This window comes from Myxocyprinus asiaticus, chromosome 35 (assembly GCF_019703515.2).
Source record: "Myxocyprinus asiaticus isolate MX2 ecotype Aquarium Trade chromosome 35, UBuf_Myxa_2, whole genome shotgun sequence".
NCBI classification, from domain to species: Eukaryota; Metazoa; Chordata; class Actinopteri; order Cypriniformes; family Catostomidae; genus Myxocyprinus; species Myxocyprinus asiaticus.
The window spans coordinates 17759501-17780511 of NC_059378.1; the positions used below are offsets into that span (position 1 = coordinate 17759501).

General features: G+C 41.8%; 2 protein-coding genes across 6 annotated transcripts in view; one reads left to right on the forward strand and one right to left on the reverse strand.

Moving 5' to 3' along the window:
* The window catches only part of mrpl4 (mitochondrial ribosomal protein L4), a 170384-nt gene extending 158925 nt beyond the window's left edge, over positions 1 to 11459 (reverse strand). The window contains exon 1 of the mRNA XM_051672075.1: positions 11455 to 11459. The gene's annotated coding sequence lies outside the window, so the exon portion shown is untranslated. The remainder of the gene's footprint in view (positions 1 to 11454) is intronic.
* LOC127425802 (suppressor of cytokine signaling 7-like) lies at positions 1372 to 19683 on the forward strand. 5 transcript variants are annotated; one of them, XM_051672061.1, is made up of 10 exons: positions 1372 to 3108; positions 4249 to 4313; positions 4589 to 4693; positions 7625 to 7756; positions 12637 to 12842; positions 12992 to 13160; positions 14000 to 14128; positions 14388 to 14523; positions 18857 to 18997; positions 19133 to 19683. In XM_051672061.1, the coding sequence occupies exons 1-9, from the start codon at positions 1721 to 1723 to the stop codon at positions 18975 to 18977; spliced, it is 2451 nt and encodes an 816-aa protein (XP_051528021.1). In that variant the 5' UTR covers positions 1372 to 1720; the 3' UTR covers positions 18978 to 18997; positions 19133 to 19683. The 5 variants fall into 5 exon arrangements, with proteins under 5 accessions (XP_051528021.1, XP_051528022.1, XP_051528023.1 ...); XM_051672062.1 differs by having other exon boundaries at positions 12637 to 12782; XM_051672063.1 differs by lacking the exon at positions 7625 to 7756.
* Positions 19684 to 21011: the final 1328 nt, after the last annotated feature.

Here is a 21011-nt window from a genome sequence, read left to right on the forward strand (position 1 = left end):
GTGCATCTGTGACAGCGAGCATGTGCATTTTTGTGCATATAGTGATTTATAAGTATGCATCTGTTTGGCCAAAGGTATACACTAAAAGTTTAATCTCTGACAATTTTGTTTTTAATTTGATCTACAAACATGGAAAAATAAATAAATAAATAAAGGCACAAAAACCTGTTCCACATGTACACTAAATAAATGAACGTCTGTCTGTGTGTCTGTGTGTGTGTGTGTGTGTGTGTGTGTGTGTGTGTGTGTGAGAGAGAGAGAGAGAGAGAGAGAGAGGTAAAAAGATGATTCAGACAAATCTAGTAATATTGGGTAATGCAGGCGAATCCTTTTTGTGGTAGCATGGCAACAGGGTACTAAGATTTTTCATTCATTCCTGTTGGGCCCCACCCCCACTTCGAACTGCATTTGCTATATCTGTGTATATATGTCTATCTTTATGAATGCACACAGTTTTCAAAGCCTAGATTGTGAACATGATTTTAGGGATATATATGCGTGTGTTTTCAGACAATGTTGTGTGCATTTAAGTATTTAATTGAAGAGGAAGTTGTCAAAACATTCAATATTTCTCAATTGAGATACAGTGAAAACATATTTTCTTCTTCTAAATGTGAGTTTAAACCTTTAACGTTAAAAACCATAAACTCTTTGTGTTATGAGATGGTAGGTTTTAAAGGGCTCTTTAGGCTTGTCACAATGTGTTAATTTTTGTGTACAGCGACATCATTCGGTCCATCAATGCAGTTGCATTGCAAATGCAATACAAATATAGCGCAGATAACAGTAAAAATCTTGACCACAGAACAATGGATGATAGTAAACAATAACTGTTTTGTCTCTCTAGGTCATACACATCATATATGAAAATAAATCACAGTGTTTTTAAGTAAAATATATTTATTTATGCTACATAATATTCATTTTAAATGTCATAGCCTATAGCATGATATTCTCTTGCTTACATTTATAGGCCTTATGAATGACAAGATGTATTAAATAAGTATACTAAGATAATAGTCAGTATTCAAATAATGAAAATTATTAGCCAGGGACTTTGACTCATGATGTGTCCGATGTGCTGGGAGAGTTTAAATTCTGCTAAAATTATGAGATCGAGAGGCGATGCCACTACAATTTATGAATCATAACAAACATTAACTGATAAGCGCAGGTCAAATTCCACACAACAAGGCGGGAAATGACATCTGTGTGGCTAGCAGGACGTGAACAAAAATACATTATACCATGGTGCACGTCAGTAAGGGGGACAACACATTGCCTGCAGCCAAATGGACAGCAATGGCACGGATAAGGGCAAACACGAAACGCATCGAATTTGCGGAAGTGAGCGCGCGGGTGGGGCCTCGGTGTGTGCCGTAGAGACAGTAATGTGACCACAGACGCCTTTAAGATTCTGTGAAATGAAGCGTTATGTATGACCCTGCAAAGACCCGTGGAGATTTTTTGAGGCCGGACATTAAATGACGCTGATATTTGGAAATAACCGGGGTCCGCGCGAAGGAGAGCGTGCGCAATGTTGAAGGAGCGCGTGAAATAGAGTTTATATTCTCTAATTGTCTAGCGGTGAGTGAGTGAGTGGGCTAAAACTAACACCAAGAGGATTAGACTCCTGTTACCGTTAGACAACCGATATCTTATGACTGGAGCAATGTGAAACGCTGATATCGCTCATTCTTCAGTATATTGAGGAATAATAATGAACAACGCGCAAGATATGTCTCCCGATTTTGTCTTGATGCGCCTGGTCTCCGCGGCCGAGGATGACCGCTTGGACGAGGAGAATGGGAATCTGTCATCGACAGTGCAGGAGGTCTTGTCTCATGGAGGTATTAAGGGTAACTTTGAATGCACACAGAATCAAATGGTCGGCCTTGCCCGACACGGCCACATCTCAGCGGTGAACAAAGCTCCGCAAGCCAACGGAACGGAGGCACCTGACACTGGAGTGATGGCGACTAGACCTTCGCTGTCTGTACCGCCTCCCCCGCTTCATTCAGCCGAGGCCCACGGGTACGATCTCACGCACAGAGGTGGAATGGGGCCTCAGCTATTGGTATTCAGAAATATATCGAGAGACTCTGCTGAAAATAATTCGGATGATCAGAGTCAAATCAGGGCTTTTGAAAACCAAGCGGTGCTTGCCTCCGAGTCTAGCGGCAGCATCAATAGCAACATGCTCAGCGCCGTGGACGCTCAGCATCCTCCTACATGGACGCTGCATCCTCAGCTCAAGCTGCCGACGGGTGCTACAGATACGGAGGCAGCAGAGCTGTGCAACCGGCATCGTTTGGTCACAGACCAAAAAGATAAAACCAACGCTGTTTCGATGACAGAGCCCAGCTGGAGCTGCACAACGCCCGACGGTCCTGTGTTAGAGCTGGCGCGAAAATTCGGGGAGCTGGGAGCTGCTCCGGTAACCGATTTTTTGCTCAAAGACGGCGAGCTGCCTCACTGTTCGTGTCAAAGCGTTCTCGGTTCGGCGGTAGCTGGAATCAGACAAGGCGACGACCCGACCGAGACCAGCGATGCGCTGCTGGTGCTGGAGGGCCTCGGGTCAGAAGAGGTGAATGGCCTGGGCATCAATACCTGCCAAAAGACTGAGTCACACATTCCTGAACACGGAGAAAGGGACATGGTAAACACGACGCCAGGTGCGTTTACACTCAAATGTTTCCCGTCGGTACTGTCCGGACAAGCCATGGGGGTTTCAGGGGGACTTTGTAGTGAATCGCGGCTGTGTTGTTTGTTACGAGACTCAGTAAACACTAGGGCTCAGGGTGATACTACCACCGACAAACTGACGCCCGAGGTCCTACCCAGCCAGGCATCCACTCCGAAGGCCTGGCCGGACAGAAGCGCGTCCCGAGCGCATGGGGCAAGCGGAGGAGAGAAGACTCTGAAAGTACCAGGAAAATCCAGGAAGGGCTCGCTTAAAATCCGCCTGAGTAAACTTTTCAGAACTAAAAGCTGTAGTGGCTCTAACAACCTTTTGGACAAAAGACCTTCAGTAACATTCTCCATTTCCTCAGCTGGCAGTTTAGTTGACATGTCAGGAGCGATTGGTGGGGATCAAGACTCGGGCAGGTGAGTGTTTGACCCTCCAGAGGTACGCTTCGTTTTCCTTAAAGGGGTAGTTCACCACAAAATGAAAAATCTCTCATCATTTACTCACCCCATTGCCATCCCAGATGTGTATGACTTTCTTTCTTCTGCTGAACACAATAGTAGATTTTTAGAAAATTATCTCAGCTCTGTAAGTCCATACAATGCAATGGTATGAGAATGGATTCCAAATTTGAAGCTCCAAAAAGGCTGCATAAAAGTAGTCCATACGACTCCAATGGTTCAATCCATGTCTTCAGAAGCAATATCATAGGTGTGGTTGAGAAACAGATCAATATTTAAGTCCTTTTTATTTATTTATTTATTTATTTATTTATTTTTACAATAAATTCACAAAGAATGCAAATTGCCAAAAACAAAAGAAGTGTGAAATGTGAAATGTGAAAGTGGAGATTGATATTTAAAAATAACTTAAATATTGATCTGTTTCTCAACCACACCTATCATATCGCTTCTGAAGACATGGATTTAACCACTGGGTCGTATGGATTACTTTTATGCTGCCTTTATGTGCTTTTTGGACCTTCAAAATGTTGGTACCCATTCACTTGCATTGTGAGGACCTACAAAGCTGAAATATTCTTCTAAAAATTATTGTTTGTGTTCAGCAGAAGAAAGAAAGTCATAAGGGTGAGTAAATGATGAGGAAATGTTCATTTTTGGTGAACTATCCCTTTAACATTGCAAACATAAGCTTCATGATTATGTGTATACCTTTATAGTTTACAGGACAGTTCATCCAAATATGAAAATTCTGTCATCATTCACTCACCATCAGAATGTTCAGAACCCGTATGACTTTCTGTCTTTTGTAAAGCACAAAAGGAGATGTTGGGCAGCAATTTCGAATTTTAGCCTTGGTCACCATTCACTTTCATTGTACAGAAAAAGATGCAATGAAAGTGAACGGTGACTCGGAGTTTTATCTATTAACAGCTTTTGTGTCCTACGGAAGAAAGTCATATGGGTTTGGAACAGCATGAGGGTCTATAAGTAATGACAGAATTTTCATTTTTGGATGAATAGACTTTTGTTGTTGTACCCTAAATATATCTGTTTTTTCAAACTATTATATTTACCATGATCATTTCCTTCCCACAGCCAACCTGGACTAACAAGGGCACAAAGTGCCTTCTCTGCAGCCTCTTTTACTCCTATTTTCACAGGTAAAAAGATCACTTAGAAAAAGGAGATTCAAGGGAAGATAATGCTGTTAAAGCCTAAGGGATCATTGTTTGAAATATACAGTATTAAATTAAGGCATATTGATTAATACTGATAAATAGCTTACACAGTGCATATGGGGAATATAATAACACAGACACATGATTTGGATGAGATAAGTCTCATTTTAGGCCAGTCTTAGGAATTTAGATAAATGATTATAAGAAATGTTGTTGATGTCTTCCTTATAATTTCTATATCATTACTCTGGTTCCAGGAGAGACTGTGTCCTTGGTTGATGTGGACATCTCTCAGAGAGGGAGGAACTCCCCTCACCCTCCCACGCCTCCACCTCCTCCACGCCGGAGCCTCAGTCTGCTAGGTGAGCCCCTCTACAGATGTTCACACACACCCCCTTTGATCTCCTGCATTAGTGCTCTCCTTCTTTTTTGGCTTTCACATCTCCATCTGTTTTACACTTATCAAATATTTCTCCCCTGACCCCCTATATCCCCCCTGGTATATTCCTTTTATCTTTTGTACTGCCAACCCTATCTTCTATATTTCCAGATTCTCTATCACACTTGTATCTCAAACCCACATGTTTATTCTTTCACTTTGTCTATTCATTTCCCCTTTTTTATTCTGACTTCAGTCATTTCATTCTTTTCATTTCATGGTCTCAGATTACATTCTGCAAACATAAAAAAAAATGACAGAAGCATTGTGTAAGGTCTGAGTGTGGTTAGACTTAACTGTTGTTTGGCACACAAAGGAGCAGTTCAGTTTTGAGTGATGTTAAGTTTCTGCAGTTTGCCATTTTATCAGCTCAGTGTTGTTGTGTGGTATCTGGGATTGAAGGCAAATAATCTCAATACTGGAGATATAGGTATTAGGTCTGAATGTTTATGTATGATGAAGCGTTCTTTTGTCATCAGTGAGAGAAGAGGATTAAGCATCGTATGTGATTATTCAGCCTGTTTGAACTAGGAAGCAGATTCTTTATCATGATTAAGTGAGAAATGTGCACGCACTGTAAAAAAAGAATTGTTGAGCCAACTTAAAAATCAAGGCAACATGACACAGTGAGATTTTTGAGTTCTCTCAACTCTTAATAATTGTCCTCAGTAACATTGCTTTGTTTAGTCAATGTGAATTTGTTTGTTCACTTAATGCAAAAATTCTTGTTGGGAGAACTACTAATTTCTTGTTGAGCCAACTATCAATTTGCAATATGAGAACTTTCATTTTGTCACCATTTAAATTATTTTTAAATGAAATTTACTGCAATCTTTGCTTCTGAAGAGATGTATATCTTGCAAGGTAGTATGCACAGTTGTTTGGCATAGACACAAAATAGATCTCAAAACTTAACACACAAACCTCAATTACGGTGACAATCAACAAACCTCATTAAGTTAAAAGATGAGCTCCTAACATCACCACACAAAAACTGACTAACAGTTGCAACAAAAAACAACAGCATAAAATGAGCAAACAGCAAAAAAATAAGCCTATAACACTAACTGCATAATTTATTGACATTGCAATGCATGCTTGGAACTCGCAAATCAGTGAAATTGTTTACATGAAACTGTTTGTTCAGAAAACACTGTTAGGCTAGTTGGGACAACATTTGGGGGAATATTGTTGGTCTAATGTGTGTTTTCAATGGAAAAGTAATTCACATTTCGTAGTATCTGTGACTCAAAGACCCCCATAAGCTTGATAAAAAGCAATTTCATTTTTTACAGTGCATTTATGCTATAGTGCTGGTAGATGGTAGAGGTTTAAAGTTGGTCCATGTCTTCTGAGTTAAAAAAATTGACTCCACCTCATCTCTTCACCCCCTTGAAGAAATACATTTTCCAGTGTCGTGAGGATGTGGTTGAATGTACACATCAGTGTGTGGATTTGTGCTTACAGATATCCATGTTGTTTCTCCATGTTGCAGTTAATGTGTGATATGCCTCCTGTCATGGCATCTTATCCTTAAAGTGCTATAAGAGGATAAGATATTGTCACATAATTGGAGGATTTGTCCTGCTGCTTTATGCTTTTAACATTGTCTTTGTGTTTGTTAGACTGGCATGTCTTAAGGTCAATATTAGGTCAAAAATGGCAAAAAAGAAACAGCTTTCTCTAGAAACTCGTCAGTCAATCATTGTTTTGAGGAATGAAGGCTATACAATGCTTGAAACTGCCAAAAAACTGAAGATTTCATACAAAGGTGTACACTACAGACTTCAAAGACAAAGCACAACTGGCTCTAACAAGGACAGAAAGAGATGTGGAAGGCCAGATATACAACTAAACAAGAGGATAAGTACATCAGAGTCTCTAGTTTGAGAAATATATGCCTCACATGTCCTGTCAGCTGACAGCTTCATTGAATTCTACACCAGTTTCATTTACAACAATAAAGAGAAGACTCAGGGGTGCAGGCCTTATGGGAAGAATTGCAAAGAAAAAGACAGAAAAACTTGTGAAACAGAAAAACAAAAATAAAAGGTTAGAGTGGGCAAAAAACACAGACATTGGACAACAGATAATTGGAAAAGAGTGTTATGGATCTTAACCCCATTGAGCTTTTGTGGGATCAGCTAGACTGTAAGGTGTGTGAGAAGTGCCCGACAAGACAGCCACATATAGGGCAAGTGCTACAGGAAGTGCGGGGTGAAATGTCACCTAGGTATCTGGACAAACTGACAGCTAGAATGCCAAGGATCTGCAAAGCTATCATTGCTGCATGTGGAGGATTTTTTGATGAGAACTTTGAAGTAGTTTAAGAAGTTCTGAACATTTTTTCAAATTGTAATAGTCATTTTTCACGTTATTAATGACCTGACTTTACATTGTGATCAGTTGAATGCCACTTTGGTGAATAAAAGTACCAGTTTCTTTCCATAAGAGCAAAATCTGTATATTATTCCAAACTTTTGGCCGCCAGTGTATATGTTCTTGATACATAAATGTTCCATATAAAGAACAGGTTATTGAATGTAATATCCGTGTTAGCCTAGTTCTGATCCAATACTGTGGTTTGCACAATATAATCTATATCTTCTGAAATCTGTCTGCTAATATTTTTATTTATTTTTTTAAGTCTTTTTTTGGTAACATATTCAAGAATGATTTTGATGACCCTTTGCTCTGAAGCTGAATATCAGTCATGTTCTGATTCCTCTTCACAGCCCTGGGCTCATTCTAATAGAGTTCAACCTTCTCTTTACTCCTGTGTATGACTCCATTGCTTTTCTGTGACATATCCATACTCTCCTGGCTCTGAACCCTCACTCCTGCTCTCTTCCAGACGATATAGGTGGGCCGCAGCCTGGGCCTTTCCTTGTGAGTGTAATGGGGGCCTCCCTGCAGTCTCTCCCTCTGCCTCTTCCTCCTCCTCCCCCTCTCCACGCTACCATCCAGCATAGTCTCAGCCTCAATGGTAAGACTTGGGTGCAGTGGAGGGGGCAGTGTGTGTTGGTGTTTTAGGGAGCCTTTCTGGTTCTGAGAGCAGAATCCAAACTTCCCTCCCCTCTGTGGGTTGACTGTCATGTGCTCTGCCCTCAGAAGCACCTTTACTCCATGAAACACTATGTGAACATTTGTGAAAGGCAAAAACAATACATGCCACCAGTCGCATGTATCGGGTTGTTTAACAAAGGCTTTGGTTGACCCTGTGGTTTCATTTTTCAGTTCCTTTTGCACTTTGATGGATGAAGGTGGTGTGACAAATACGCATTTGTTAAGAGAGAGGAAGTGAGAGCAAGATGGTGCGATACCTCAGAGTTTACACACAATCTGTGTTCTACTTCACAATGTGTCATGTAACAGCATAATTAATTTATAAGATATAACAGATCATAATGTTTAGATTTTTTGTGATCTCCAGAATAATTTCAGAAATGGTAAATTGATTTACTGTAACATGTAGTGGCCCCAAAGTATTTTTGGACATGTTCAATACAAGTTAAACTCAATCGACAGCATTTATGGCATAATTTTGATTACCACAAAAATTAATTTAGACTTGTCACTCCTTTTCTTTAAAAAAGCAAAAATTTGGTCTCCAGGGGCCTGGGTAGCTCAGTGGTAAAAGACGCTGGCTACCACGCCTGGAGCTCTCTAGTTCGCTAGTTCGAAGTCCAGGGCATGCTGTGTGACTCCAGCCAGGTCTCCTAAGCAACCAAATTGGCCCAGTTGCTAGGGTGGGTAGAGTCTCATGGGGTAACCTCCTCGTGGTCGCTATAATGTGGTTCGTTCTCAGTGGGGCGCGTGGTGAGTTGAGCGCGGATGCCACAGTGGATGGCGTGAAGCCTCCACAAGTGCTATGTCTCCGTGGCAACGCGCTCAACAAGCCACATGAAATAATATGCACGGGTTGATGGTCTCAGACGCAGAGGCAACTGGGATTCATCCTCCGCCACCCGGATTGAGGCGAATCACTACGCCACCACGAGGACTTAAAAGCGCACTGCGAATTGGGCATTCCAAATTGGGTGACTAATCTATAAACATTAAAATACTCACTGTTTCAAAAGTATAGCCACAAGACATAAACAATATGCATGCTAATATGATTTTACAATTTTACAACTTTGTTGCCATGACAATGGCTCAGAATCAGCCATTGAACCGGTTCTCCGTGCACCGAGCGGACAGAGCGAAAGACCTCTCAGGTAAAAGCAGAGGAGGTGGTGTATGTTTTATGATCAACAAATCCTGGTGTGATCAGAGGAATGCACATTCTATCAAGTCTTTCTGCTCTCCTGATCTGGAATTTCTTATGCTTCTGTGTCGACCATTCTGGCTACCGAGGGAATTCACAGCGGTCATTATCACAGCTGTGTACATCCCGCCACAAGCCGACACAGACTGGGCACTCAAGGAACTGTATGGGAGTATAAGTGAGCAGGAAACCACACACCCTGAGGCCGCGTTCATTGTGACCGGTGACTTTAATAAAGCCAGTTTAAAATCAGTCGCACCAAAATACCACCAGCACATTAGTTTCAACACACGAGGGGACCGGGTTTTGGACCATTGCTACTCTCCCTTCCGGGATGGCTACAAATCCCTCCCCCGCCCACCATTTGGCAAATCGGACCACTCTTCCATTCTGCTTCTGCCCGCTTACAGGCAGAAACTGAAACAGGAAGCACCCACCAATCAGACTCTACGCTACAAGACTGTTTTGATCACACGGACTGGGAGATGTTCTGGTCCGCCTCTGATGACGACATCGAGCTTTACGCTGATAGCGTAATGTGTTTCATCAAAAAGTGCGTGGAGGATGTGATTCCGACCAGAACAATACGGATCTATCCGAATCAGAAACCATGGATAAATAACGATGTTCGCACGGCACTTAATGTGCAGACCTCCGCTTTTAATTCCGGGAACGCGGAGGAGCATAAACAAGCCAGTTATGCCCTCCGAAAAACTATCAGAACCGCAAAACGCCAGTACAGGAGCAAGATTGAAGGACAGTTTAACACCACCAACTCTAGAAGCATGTGGCAGGGAGTTAACATCATCACGGACTTTAAAGGGAATAAAAACTCCGCCATGAACACCGCTGCCTCTCTCCCGGATGAGCTAAATAATTTTTATGCTCGTTTTGAAGAAAATAACACCGCCCTCGCGGAGAGAGCTCTCGCGGCCGAAGCTACAGAGGTTAGTTCACTCTCCGTCTCTGTAGCGGATGTAACCCGATCCTTCCGACGGGTGAATATCCGCAAAGCCGCGGGCCCAGATGGCATTCTGGGCCGCGTCATCAGAGCGTGCGCGAACCAGCTGGCTGGTGTTTTTACGGACATTTTCAACCTTTCCCTCTCTTTGTCTGTAGTCCCCACATGCTTTAAAACATCCACCATTGTGCCTGTTCCAAAGCAATCAAAAATAACTTGCTTAAATGACTGGCGTCCTGTTGCTCTGACCCCCATCATCAGCAAATGCTTTGAGAGACTAATCAGAGATTACATCTGCTCTGTGCTGCCTCTCTCTCTTGACCCGTTGCAGTTTGCTTACCGCAACAACCGCTCCACTGATGATGCCATTGCATCTACAATACACACTGCTCTCTCCCACCTGGAAAAAAAGAACACTTATGTGAGAATGCTGTTTGTAGGCTACAGCTCAGCATTCAACACCATAGTGCCCTCCAAGCTAGATGAGAAACTTAGAGCTCTGGGCTTAAACAGCTCGCTGTGCAACTGGATCCTGGACTTCCTGTCAAGCAGATTCCAGGTGGTTAGAATAGGCAGCAACATCTCCTCATCACTGACCCTCAACACTGGAGCCCCGCAGGGCTGTGTTCTCAGCCCACTACTGTATTTCTTGTACACACATGACTGTGTGGCAACACATAGCTCCAATGCCATCATTAAGTTTGCTGATGACACGATGGTGGTAGGTCTGATCACTGACAATGATGAAACTCTGACACACTGGTGTCAGGAGCACAACCTCTCCCTCAACGTCAGTAAGAAAAAGGAGCTTGTGGTGGACTTCAGAAGAAAAGACAGAGAACACAGTCCCATCACCATCAATGGAGCACCAGTGGAGAGAGTCAGCAGCTTCAAGTTCCTGGGCGTCCACATCACTGAGGAACTCACATGGTCCATCCACACTGAAGTCGTTGTGAAGAAGGCTCATCAGAGCCTCTTCTTCCTGAGACGGCTGAGGAAGTTTGGAATGAACCGCCACATCCTCACACGGTTCTACACCTGCACTGTAGAGAGCATCCTGACTGGCTGCATCTCCGCCTGGTACGGCAATAGCACCGCCCACAACCGCAAAGCACTGCAAAGGGTGGTGCGAATTGCCAGACACATCATCGGAGGTGAGCTTCCCTCCCTCCAGGAAATATATACAAGGCGGTGTGTGAAAAAAGCTCGGAGGATCATCAGAGACTCCAGCCACCCGAGCCATGGGCTGTTCTCACTGCTACCATCAGGTAGGCGGTATCGCAGCATCAGGACCCGCACCAGCCGACTCCATGACAGCTTCTTCCCCCAAGCAATCAGACTTCTGAACTCTTGATCTCCCACGATCAAAATTCATCAGCACTGCACTTTATTACCCTTACTCTATATCTCACACCGGACTGTCATAAATTATATTATTATTATATTATATTCTCTCTTAACAACTGACTATCAGCCGACAGCCTGAATGTCAATACAGTACAATACTGTACATTCTATATATACTATATATACCTTTTTTATATATTTTTATTTTTTATTTTTATTGAATAATGTGTATCTATATAGTGCGTATTGTATACTGTACGGTGTATGTTATTATTTGTATATTGTTGAGTGTAATTATGTGTATATCAGATGTTTAAATTGTGCTGTGTTAATTTGATGTTATTGTAAATTGGTGTATGTCTCATCACTGTCACGACTGCTATGTTGATCGGAACTGCACCCAAGAATTTCACACACCATTGCACTTGTGTATATGGCTGTGTGACAATAAAGTGATTTGATTTGATTTGATATAAATAACTTTACAGCTCAAACAGCTGTAACAAATTTTATAAATTATGTCTGCCATTAAACCTTCCAAAAATTGGGCAAATTCACTTCCATTGTAGGTGCCTCACTGTAACCTCGATTTTTGCTTCAAAGTATAAATTTTTTGTAGTAATCAACATTATGCCTCAAATGCTGTCGATTTAACTTATCTTGTATTAAACCCAAAATATTCCTTTAAGATCCTTCTCAGGTGATCAGGCAAAACCTGGAGCATTCTTTAAGTGACATTTACTGTAAATATGTGTCATTTTATTAGATAATAAAATATCCAACCAAGTAGTATTTGTTATGTTTTAAAAAAAACACTTTTCAAGAAAGACATTTAAAAAAATACGTTTGTTAGATTATAAATTATAAAATGGTAGGTATATGGTTCAAAATGAAGATAGAAAAAGTTGTGTGAACTTGAGGGGAACTGACTTCAGACATCCAGTAAAATTCCTTAGAACCAGCTGGTTAAATGTAATTGCAAAATAGGTTAGAAAAGTTAAGTTAGTTTTAAAAAAAGGTTTAGCATAATTTGTTTGCAGATGCTACTTGGTTCAGTATTCTGTATCTACAGTAATGCAATAAAACGGATTAATTTTAAAGTGTGGCTTAAATGTCTAAATACTTTTTAGAGCCAATGTAGCATGAATACTCATTTATTAAATAAAACATTTAGAAGGTATTTGCATTCATTTAGTTGACAGTTTTTGAGAAAAAGGAATACTAGTGCTTGCAGATCAAAAACCAATATTTGCTCATGTACTAAAAACATTATCCATTTATATCTCAGATGCTTTCTTCCGGGCACTTCCACATTCGATCACATCACCAATGGAGACTCCAGCCCCTGCCAGAGTGGCCCCGCCCCCGATCATTTGTCCACTGAGAGGGGCCGATTCCAGCAGCTTCACTGCCAGTCTGAGAGAGCTGGAGCGGGTCAGTCCAAGAAAATGCTACAGCACTGACAGTCAGGAAATGATAGAAAATCATCATTCGGCATGTTGCTTTATTTATAGACTTAAACAATGACTGTGGCTTCCTGTGGTTATTCACATGACTTTACAGGTTTTGTGTGTTTTCTCTATAAGCAGCTTTTCTCTTCAAACACTGTTGGAAGGTCATTGTGTGTGTTTGTGTGTCTGCAGTGTGGCTGGTATTGGGGGCCGATGAACTGGGAGGATGCTGAAATGAAGTTGAGAGGAAAGCCTGATGGCTCATTTTTGGTGCGGGACAGTTCAGACCCACGATACATCCTCAGCCTCAGCTTTCGGTCACAGGGAGTCACGCATCACACACGCATGGAGCACTATAGAGGTAAACATGCACACTTACAATGTACATATCCTCTTATGTCCAAAACCTTTTGTGATCTGATCACTCAAACCACATTTAAAGTCTAAAACACATGACTACATTGCCATTGTAGTGTAAATGCTAATCCATCCTGATGTGTCCCAGACAGTGGTGAAGGACCACCTACTTACCTGTCACAATGCGCTGATTTTTTTTATGCTTTCTTTTCCTTTTTTTGTGCTGTCATCATGCAGTAACACACTAATGCATTTGAGATGCATTTGAGATGTATATTACTAACAGGTGTATAAATGGCGATGTGTTTTGCCTGACCTCTTGTGATCAGATCACCTGAGATGGATCTTAAAATAATATTTTGGGTTTAATACAAGTTAAGCTCGGTCAACAGCATTTGTGGCATAATGGTGATTATTACCACAAAATTTTTTCCAACTTGTCGCAAAATAATCCGGGTTACAGACAATGTAAGTGAACAGGGGCCAATCCCTTAACATTAAAATACTCGTTGTTTCAAAAGCATCACAACAAGACTTAAACAATATGTTTGTTAACATGATTTTAGTGTGATAAAATCACTTACTAACCTTTTCTGTAAATTTATATCCAATTTTACAACTTCATTGCCATGATGACGTAACGGCATAAACCCTAAAATGACCGTAAAAATTATTAATTAAACAACCTGGAATATTCCTTTATTCTCACACACACATATTGGGCACCACATGGCAAAATTCACACAAAGGTGTTTTCCCACACACCTGTTGTCCTACAGAAATTGTTTTCTGAAATTGTTGACTTTCACTTTTTCTAAATTATGTTTGTCTCTTACTCCTTAGGAACCTTCAGTTTATGGTGCCACCCTAAATTTGAGGATCGCTGCCATTCTGTGGTTGAATTTATTGAGCGAGCCATTATGCACTCAAAAAATGGAAAATTCCTCTACTTCCTGCGTTCACGAGTACCCGGTAAGGCGCTGCAAATATCTTGGTCTTCTGATCAGACATTGGCAATAAGGATTGTGAGCCACTGCATAGAATAAAAAGCTGCCTGATTGTTCTGTTGAAAATGGATGCATGGAGCCTTTTCAGTGTTGAAAGTCCAAACCACAGAGTACAATATAGCTAAATTGAGCTAAAATAGTTGCTGGAGTAATGTTTATATATGTTCTAAAGACTGAAAACAGGTTTGAGGTCAGAGTAATAAAAGGTCTGGTGTCTGTCTCAGGACTGCCTCCGACCCCTGTGCAGCTGCTCTATCCAGTCTCACGCTTCAGCAATGTGAAATCACTCCAGCATTTGTGCCGTTTCTGCATCCGACAACTCGTCCGCATAGACCACATCCAGGAGCTGCCCCTCCCCAAGTATGACTACTACTTTCTTTACATTACAGGTGCATCTCAATAAATTAGAATGTCGTGGAAAAGTTAATTTATTTCAGTAATTCAACTCAAATTGTGAAACTTGTGTATTAAATAAATTCAGTGCACACAGACTGAAGTAGTTTAAGTCTTTGGTTCTTTTAATTGTGATGATTTTGGCTCACATTTAACAAAAACCCACCAATTCACTATCTCAAAAAATTAGAATATGGTGACATGCTAATCAGCTAATCAACTCAAAACACCTGCAAAGGTTTCCTGAGCCTTCAAAATTGTCTCTCAGTTTGGTTCACTAGGCTACACAATCATGGGGAAGACTGCTGATCTGACAGTTGTCCAGAAGACAATCATTGACACCCTTCACAAGGAGGGTAAGCCACAAACATTCATTGCCAAAGAAGCTGGCTGTTCACAGAGTGCTGTATCCAAGCATGTTAACAGAAAGTTGAGTGGAAGGAAAAAGTGTGGAAGAAAAAGATGCACAACCAACCGAGAGAACCGCAGCCTTATGATTGTCAAGCAAAATCGATTCAAGAATTTGGGTGAACTTCACAAGGAATGGACTGAGGCTGGGGTCAAGGTATCAAGAGCCACAACACACAGACATGTCAAGGAATTTGGCTACAGTTGTCAGATTCCTCTTGTTAAGCCACTCCTGAACCACAGACAATGTCAGAGGCATCTTACCTGGGCTAAGGAGAAGAAGAACTGGACTGTTGCCCAGTGTTCCAAAGTCCTCTTTTCAGATGAGAGCAAGTTTTGTATTTCATTTGGAAACCAAGGTCCTAGAGTCTGGAGGAAGGGTGGAGAAGCTCATAGCCCAAGTTGCTTGAAGTCCAGTGTTAAGTTTCCACAGTCTGTGATGATTTGGGGTGCAATGTCATCTGCTGGTGTTGGCCCATTGTGTTTTTTGAAAACAAAAGTCACTGCACCCGTTTACCAAGAAATTTTGGAGCACTTCATGCTTCCTTCTGCTGACCAGCTTTTTAAAGATGCTGATTTCATTTTCCAGCAGGATTTGGCACCTGCCCACACTGCCAAAAGCACCAAAAGTTGGTTAAATGACCATGGTGTTGGTGTGCTTGACTGGCCAGCAAACTCACCAGACCTGAACCCCATAAAGAATCTATGGGGTATTGTCAAGAGGAAAATGAGAAAAAAGAGACCAAAAAATGCAGATGAGCTGAAGGCCACTGTCAAAGAAACCTGGGCTTCCATACCACCTCAGCAGTGCCACAAACTGATCACCTCCATGCCACGCCGAATTGAGGCAGTAATTAAAGCAAAAGGAGCCCCTACCAAGTATTGAGTACATATACAGTAAATGAACATACTTTCCAGAAGGCCAACAATTCACTAAAAATGTTTTTTTTATTGGTCTTATGATGTATTCTAATTTTTTGAGATAGTGAATTGGTGGGTTTTTGTTAAATGTGAGCCAAAATCATCACAATTAAAAGAACCAAAGACTTAAACTACTTCAGTCTGTGTGCACTGAATTTATTTAATACACGAGTTTCACAATTTGAGTTGAATTACTGAAATAAATGAACTTTTCCACGACATTCTAATTTATTGAGATGCACCTGTATGTTAATGTTTTAGACCTCTGATTTATGGATAGTTGTCATTGGTGTTATGTTCTATATTTAAAATGTATGTAAACTCAGCAAAAAAGAAACGCCCCTTTTTCAGGACACTGTATTTTAAAGATAATTTTGTAAAAATCCAAATAACTTTACAGATCTTTATTGCAAAGGGTTTAAACAATGTTTTCCATGCTTGTTCAATGGACCATAAACAATTAATGAACATGCACCTGTGGAACGGTCTTTAAAACACTAACAGCTTACAGACGGTAGGCAATTAAGGTCACAGTTATAAAAACTTAGGACACTAAAGAGACCTTTCTACTGACTCTGAAAAACACCAAAAGAAATGCCCAGGGTGCCTGCGTGAACATGCCTTAGGCATGCTGCATGGAGGCATGAGGACTGCAGATGTGGCCAAGGCAATAAATTGCAATGTCCGTACTGTGAGACTCCTAAGACAGCGCTACAGGGAGACAGGAAGGACAGTTGATCATCCTTGCAGTGGCAGACCACGTGTAACAACACCTGCACAGGATCGGTTCATCCGAATATCATACCTGTGGGACAGGTGCAGGATGGCAACAACAATTGCCCGAGTTACACCGGGAACACACAATCCATCCATCAGTGCTCAGATTATCCGCAATAGGCTGAGAGAGGGTGGACTGAAGGCTTGTAGGCCTGTTGTAAGGCAGGTCCTTACCAGATATCACTGGCAACAATGTCGCCTATGGGCACAAACCCACCTTCGCCGGACCAGACAGGACTGTCAAAAAGAGCTCTTCACTGACGAGTCGTGGTTTTGTTTCACCAGGGGTGATGGTCGGACTCACGTTTATCATTGAAGGAATGAGCGTTACACCGAGGCCTGTACTCTGGAGCGGGATCAATTTGGAGATGGAGGGTCCGTCATGGTCTGGGGCGGTGTGTCACAGCATCATCGGACTGAGCTTGATGTCATTGCAGGCAATCTCAACACTGTGCGTTACAGGGAAGACATCCTCCTCCCTCATGTGGTACCCTTCCTGCAGGCTCATCCTGACATGACCCTCCAGCATGACAATGCCACCAGCCATACTGCTCATTCTGTGCGTGATTTCCTGCAAGACAGGAATGTCAGTGTTCTGCCATGGCCAGCGAAGAGCCTGGATCTCAATCCCATTGAGCACGTCAGGGACCTGTTGTCTTGGAGTGTGAGGTCTAGGGCCATTCCCCCAAGAAATGTCTGGGAACTTGCAAGTGCCTTGGTGGAAGAGTGAGGTAACATCTCACAGCAAGAACTGGCAAATCTGGTGCAGTCCATTAGGAGGAGATGCACTGCAGTACTTAATGCAGCTGGTGGCCACACCAGTGTGGCAGGGAGGAGGGCGGGGCTGGGTCGTGATGCTGCACACCCGGCCCCTAATCAGGCTAATCAAGCCCTCAAGAGGGATAAAGGCAACTGGAGGCGGCAGCTCGAGAGAGAACGAGAGAGAGAAAGAGAGAGAGAGAGAGAGAGAGAGAGAGAGAGAGAGAGAGAGAGAGTTACAGGCAACTGCCCGGCATGTGTTTGTCTTTTTGTTTAAGTTTATTATTAAATTATTATTTATATTGTCAAGCCGGTTCTCGCCGCCTCCTTTCCCTTTTACCTCGTTACAACCAGATACTGACTGTTACTTTTGATTTTGACCCCCCTTTTTTCAGGGACACATTTTTCCATTTCTATTAGTCACGTCTGTGAAACTTGTTCAGTTTATGCCTTAGTTGTTGAATCTTTTTATGTTCATACAAATATTTACACGTTAAATTTGCTGAAAATAAAAGCAGTTGAAAGTGAGAGGACGTTTCTTTTTTTGCTGAGTTTATATACAGAATCTTTATCACATACATTTTTTACATTATACAGATGCCTTAATTACTACTAAGATACTCATTCTTTGGTGCATTTATTTATATGGAGTGACTATTTGCACTAGGTGTAAATAGCACCTGCCACACAGCACTTCAAAAGTCTGGTTGAAAAAGAGAAAATGAAGGCAAACTGCTGCAACTAGATGACAGTGTGGAACTTAATTTTTTAGTGCGGATGACCTGGATTCTAATCCGCATTTTGTCCGCTTTTTCCCATCTTGCTTTTTTTCTCCACTCTTAATATTTCCTTTAATACTACTTATAATAATAAATAAATATAAAGGTTGATTTCTTTTGCAGAGGTTTGGTCATGGTTAAGGTTGGGATTTGAGAGAAAGGTTCGATCTGGGTAAAATTAACCATGGTTTTACTATAGTAAAATTGTAGTAACCATGTTTTATATCAGAAGCCATAGTTTTAATGCAATTTACCATGGTGTAACTTTACTGATATAGTGTTAATATAGTAACCATGTTTAATTTTTTTTGGTTACTATGATTTTACTACAAAATACCAGGGTGATACTATGGTTACTGTAGTAAAACCATGGTTAGTTTTTGTAACGTAAGGTTAGGGTTAGGTTTAGGGTTGGTGTAGGGTGTCTGTGGGACTCTAAATAAACACAATAAACATAACAGCATTTATTGCTATATGCACTGTGCAATTAGCCTTTGCCTAATTAGTTTTCTGCTGGTTATTAGGGCATCGCATATTACCACGCAATGTTATTGTGTTTTATTGAAATAAATATCCCATCGTAATTGACTTAAAAGACAGCAAACACATCTGTTTACAAAGTGTCTATAAACTCTAACTCTTCTTTCCTATTCTAGACCACTTATTGTCTACCTGAGGAAGTTCTATTACTATGACCCAGAGGAAGAGATGTACCTCTCAATCAAAGGCATGCGCCAGGCAGCAAGTGTGGAACAGGAAGCCGAGTCTGAAACATAGCCAGATCGGTCCTTTTCACTGTAAGTACTTAAAGCGATGAAAGCTGTTGACTATCCTACATACATAATATAACTGTTTGATGCTCCATGGCCTACCACATTTAGATGTTTTGTTAAACATTTGAACTAAAACACAAATAATATAATTTTTTTTAGGATTTCTGTGTGTGGATAATAAGTGGAACAGTGCATGGACACTTCCTGGTGCACAGCTCTGCTCCAACTCCCTGCCAGTCTTCCAGCAGAAGCCAATGAACATCAGCAGACTGGCACCTCCTCTTTGACCAATACGCGGACAGAGGGAGTACAGAGGAGTGCTGGAATACTGTCTATGTTGAGCAGGCAAATAAATTCAGAGACTGAAATGATAGACAATGGACTTGAAAGGTCACTGGACAGCTTACAGTGGACTTAAAAAAATAATAATACATTTTAAAAAAATAAGAACGAGGGCATTTGTTTTGAGGTACTAGCAAAAGCCTTCATCTGTAGGATACTTCTGGAATATTACACTGGAGTTTTTAAACTGGCCAGTTTGTGAATCCATCTCCTCTGTTTGGTTCTTCTTTCTTTCCCCAGCAGGCCCCTGTCCCTGGGTGGAGTCTGTGACCCCTTTATTTGTCCTTTCCCTGACTGTAACTCCTTCAGTCTGATAAGGCCACTTGAACTGTATTTTGAGTAAAAGACAAAGTAAACTTGAAAATAAGTGGTGGTGTACTTGATGCCTTTTTTGTTATTATTTATGATTTATGATTACAATTTAATTTAGATAATTTAAATAGGTCTCTCCACTGGACATACACTGATTAGGCAAAATATTATGACCACTCAAGGGTGAAGTGAATAACGTTGATCATCTCCTAACAAGGCCACATGTCAAGGTCTGGGTAGATTAGATGGTAAGCGAACAATCAGTTCTCATTGTCAACGTGTTGAATGCTGGAGTAAAGACCTGAGCGACTTTGACAAGGGCCAAATTGTTATAGCCAGATGACTGGGTCAGTGCATCTCTGAAATTGCAAGGCTTGTGGGGTGTTCCCAGTCAGCAGTGGTGAGTATGTACCGCCAGTGGTCCGAGGAGGGACAATCCACAAACTGGCGACAGCGTGTTGGGCGCCCAAGGCTCATCGATGTGTGAGGGCAACGAAGGCTATCCCGTCTGGTCCGAACCAGCAGAAGGTCTACTGTGGCACAATTTTAATGATGGTTATGGGAGGAATGTGTCAATACACAGTGCATCACACCCTGCTGCGTATGGGGCTACGTAGCCGCAGATTGGTCAGAGTGCCCATGATGACCACTGTCCACCGTCGAATGCGCCTACAGTGGTGCCCATTTAGCACCATTTCAAGCAGCAGAACTGGACCTTGGAGAAGTGGAAGACGGTTGCCTGGTCCGACAAGTCCCGTTTTCTTTTACATCACGTGGACGGCCGTGTACGTGTGCAAAGTTTACCTGGGGAAGTGATGGCACCAGGATGTACTGTGGGAAGACGACAAGTCGGTGGAGGGAGTGTGATGCTCTGGGCAATGTTATGCTGGGAAACCCTGGGTCTAGCCATTCATGTGTACGTCAATTTGACACGTGCCACCTACCTAAACATTGTTGCAGACCAGGTACACCTCTTCATGGCAATGGTATTCCTTGATCGCAGTGGCCTCTTTCAGTAGGATAACGCGCCCTGCCACACTCCACACATTGTTCGGGAATTGTTTGAGGAACATGATGAAGAGTTCAAGGTGTTGCCCTGGCCTCCAAATTCTCCAGATCTCAGTCCGACTAACAAGTCCGATCCACGGCGGCTCCACCTCACAACTTACAGGACTTGAAGGATCTGCTGCTAATGTCTTGGTGCCAGATACCACAGGACACCTTCAGGGGTCTTATAGAGTCTATGCTTCGGCGGGTCGACACTGTTTTGACGGCACACAGAGGACCAACAGTATATTAGGCAGGTGGTCATAATATTTTGGCTAATCAGTGTAACTACTTTTCCTAACAATACAAACACCTCACAATATTGATTAATATCACT

Bases quoted from the DNA above. Each gene is read 5' to 3' on its own strand.
- LOC127425802 (XM_051672061.1), top strand. From the start codon at position 1,721: ATGAACAACGCGCAAGATATGTCTCCCGATTTTGTCTTGATGCGCCTG. The intron at 3,109-4,248 runs GTGAGTGTTTGA...TCCTTCCCACAG, and splicing joins GGGGATCAAGACTCGGGCAG to CCAACCTGGACTAACAAGGG. The intron at 13,161-13,999 runs GTAAACATGCAC...CTTACTCCTTAG, and splicing joins ACGCATGGAGCACTATAGAG to GAACCTTCAGTTTATGGTGC.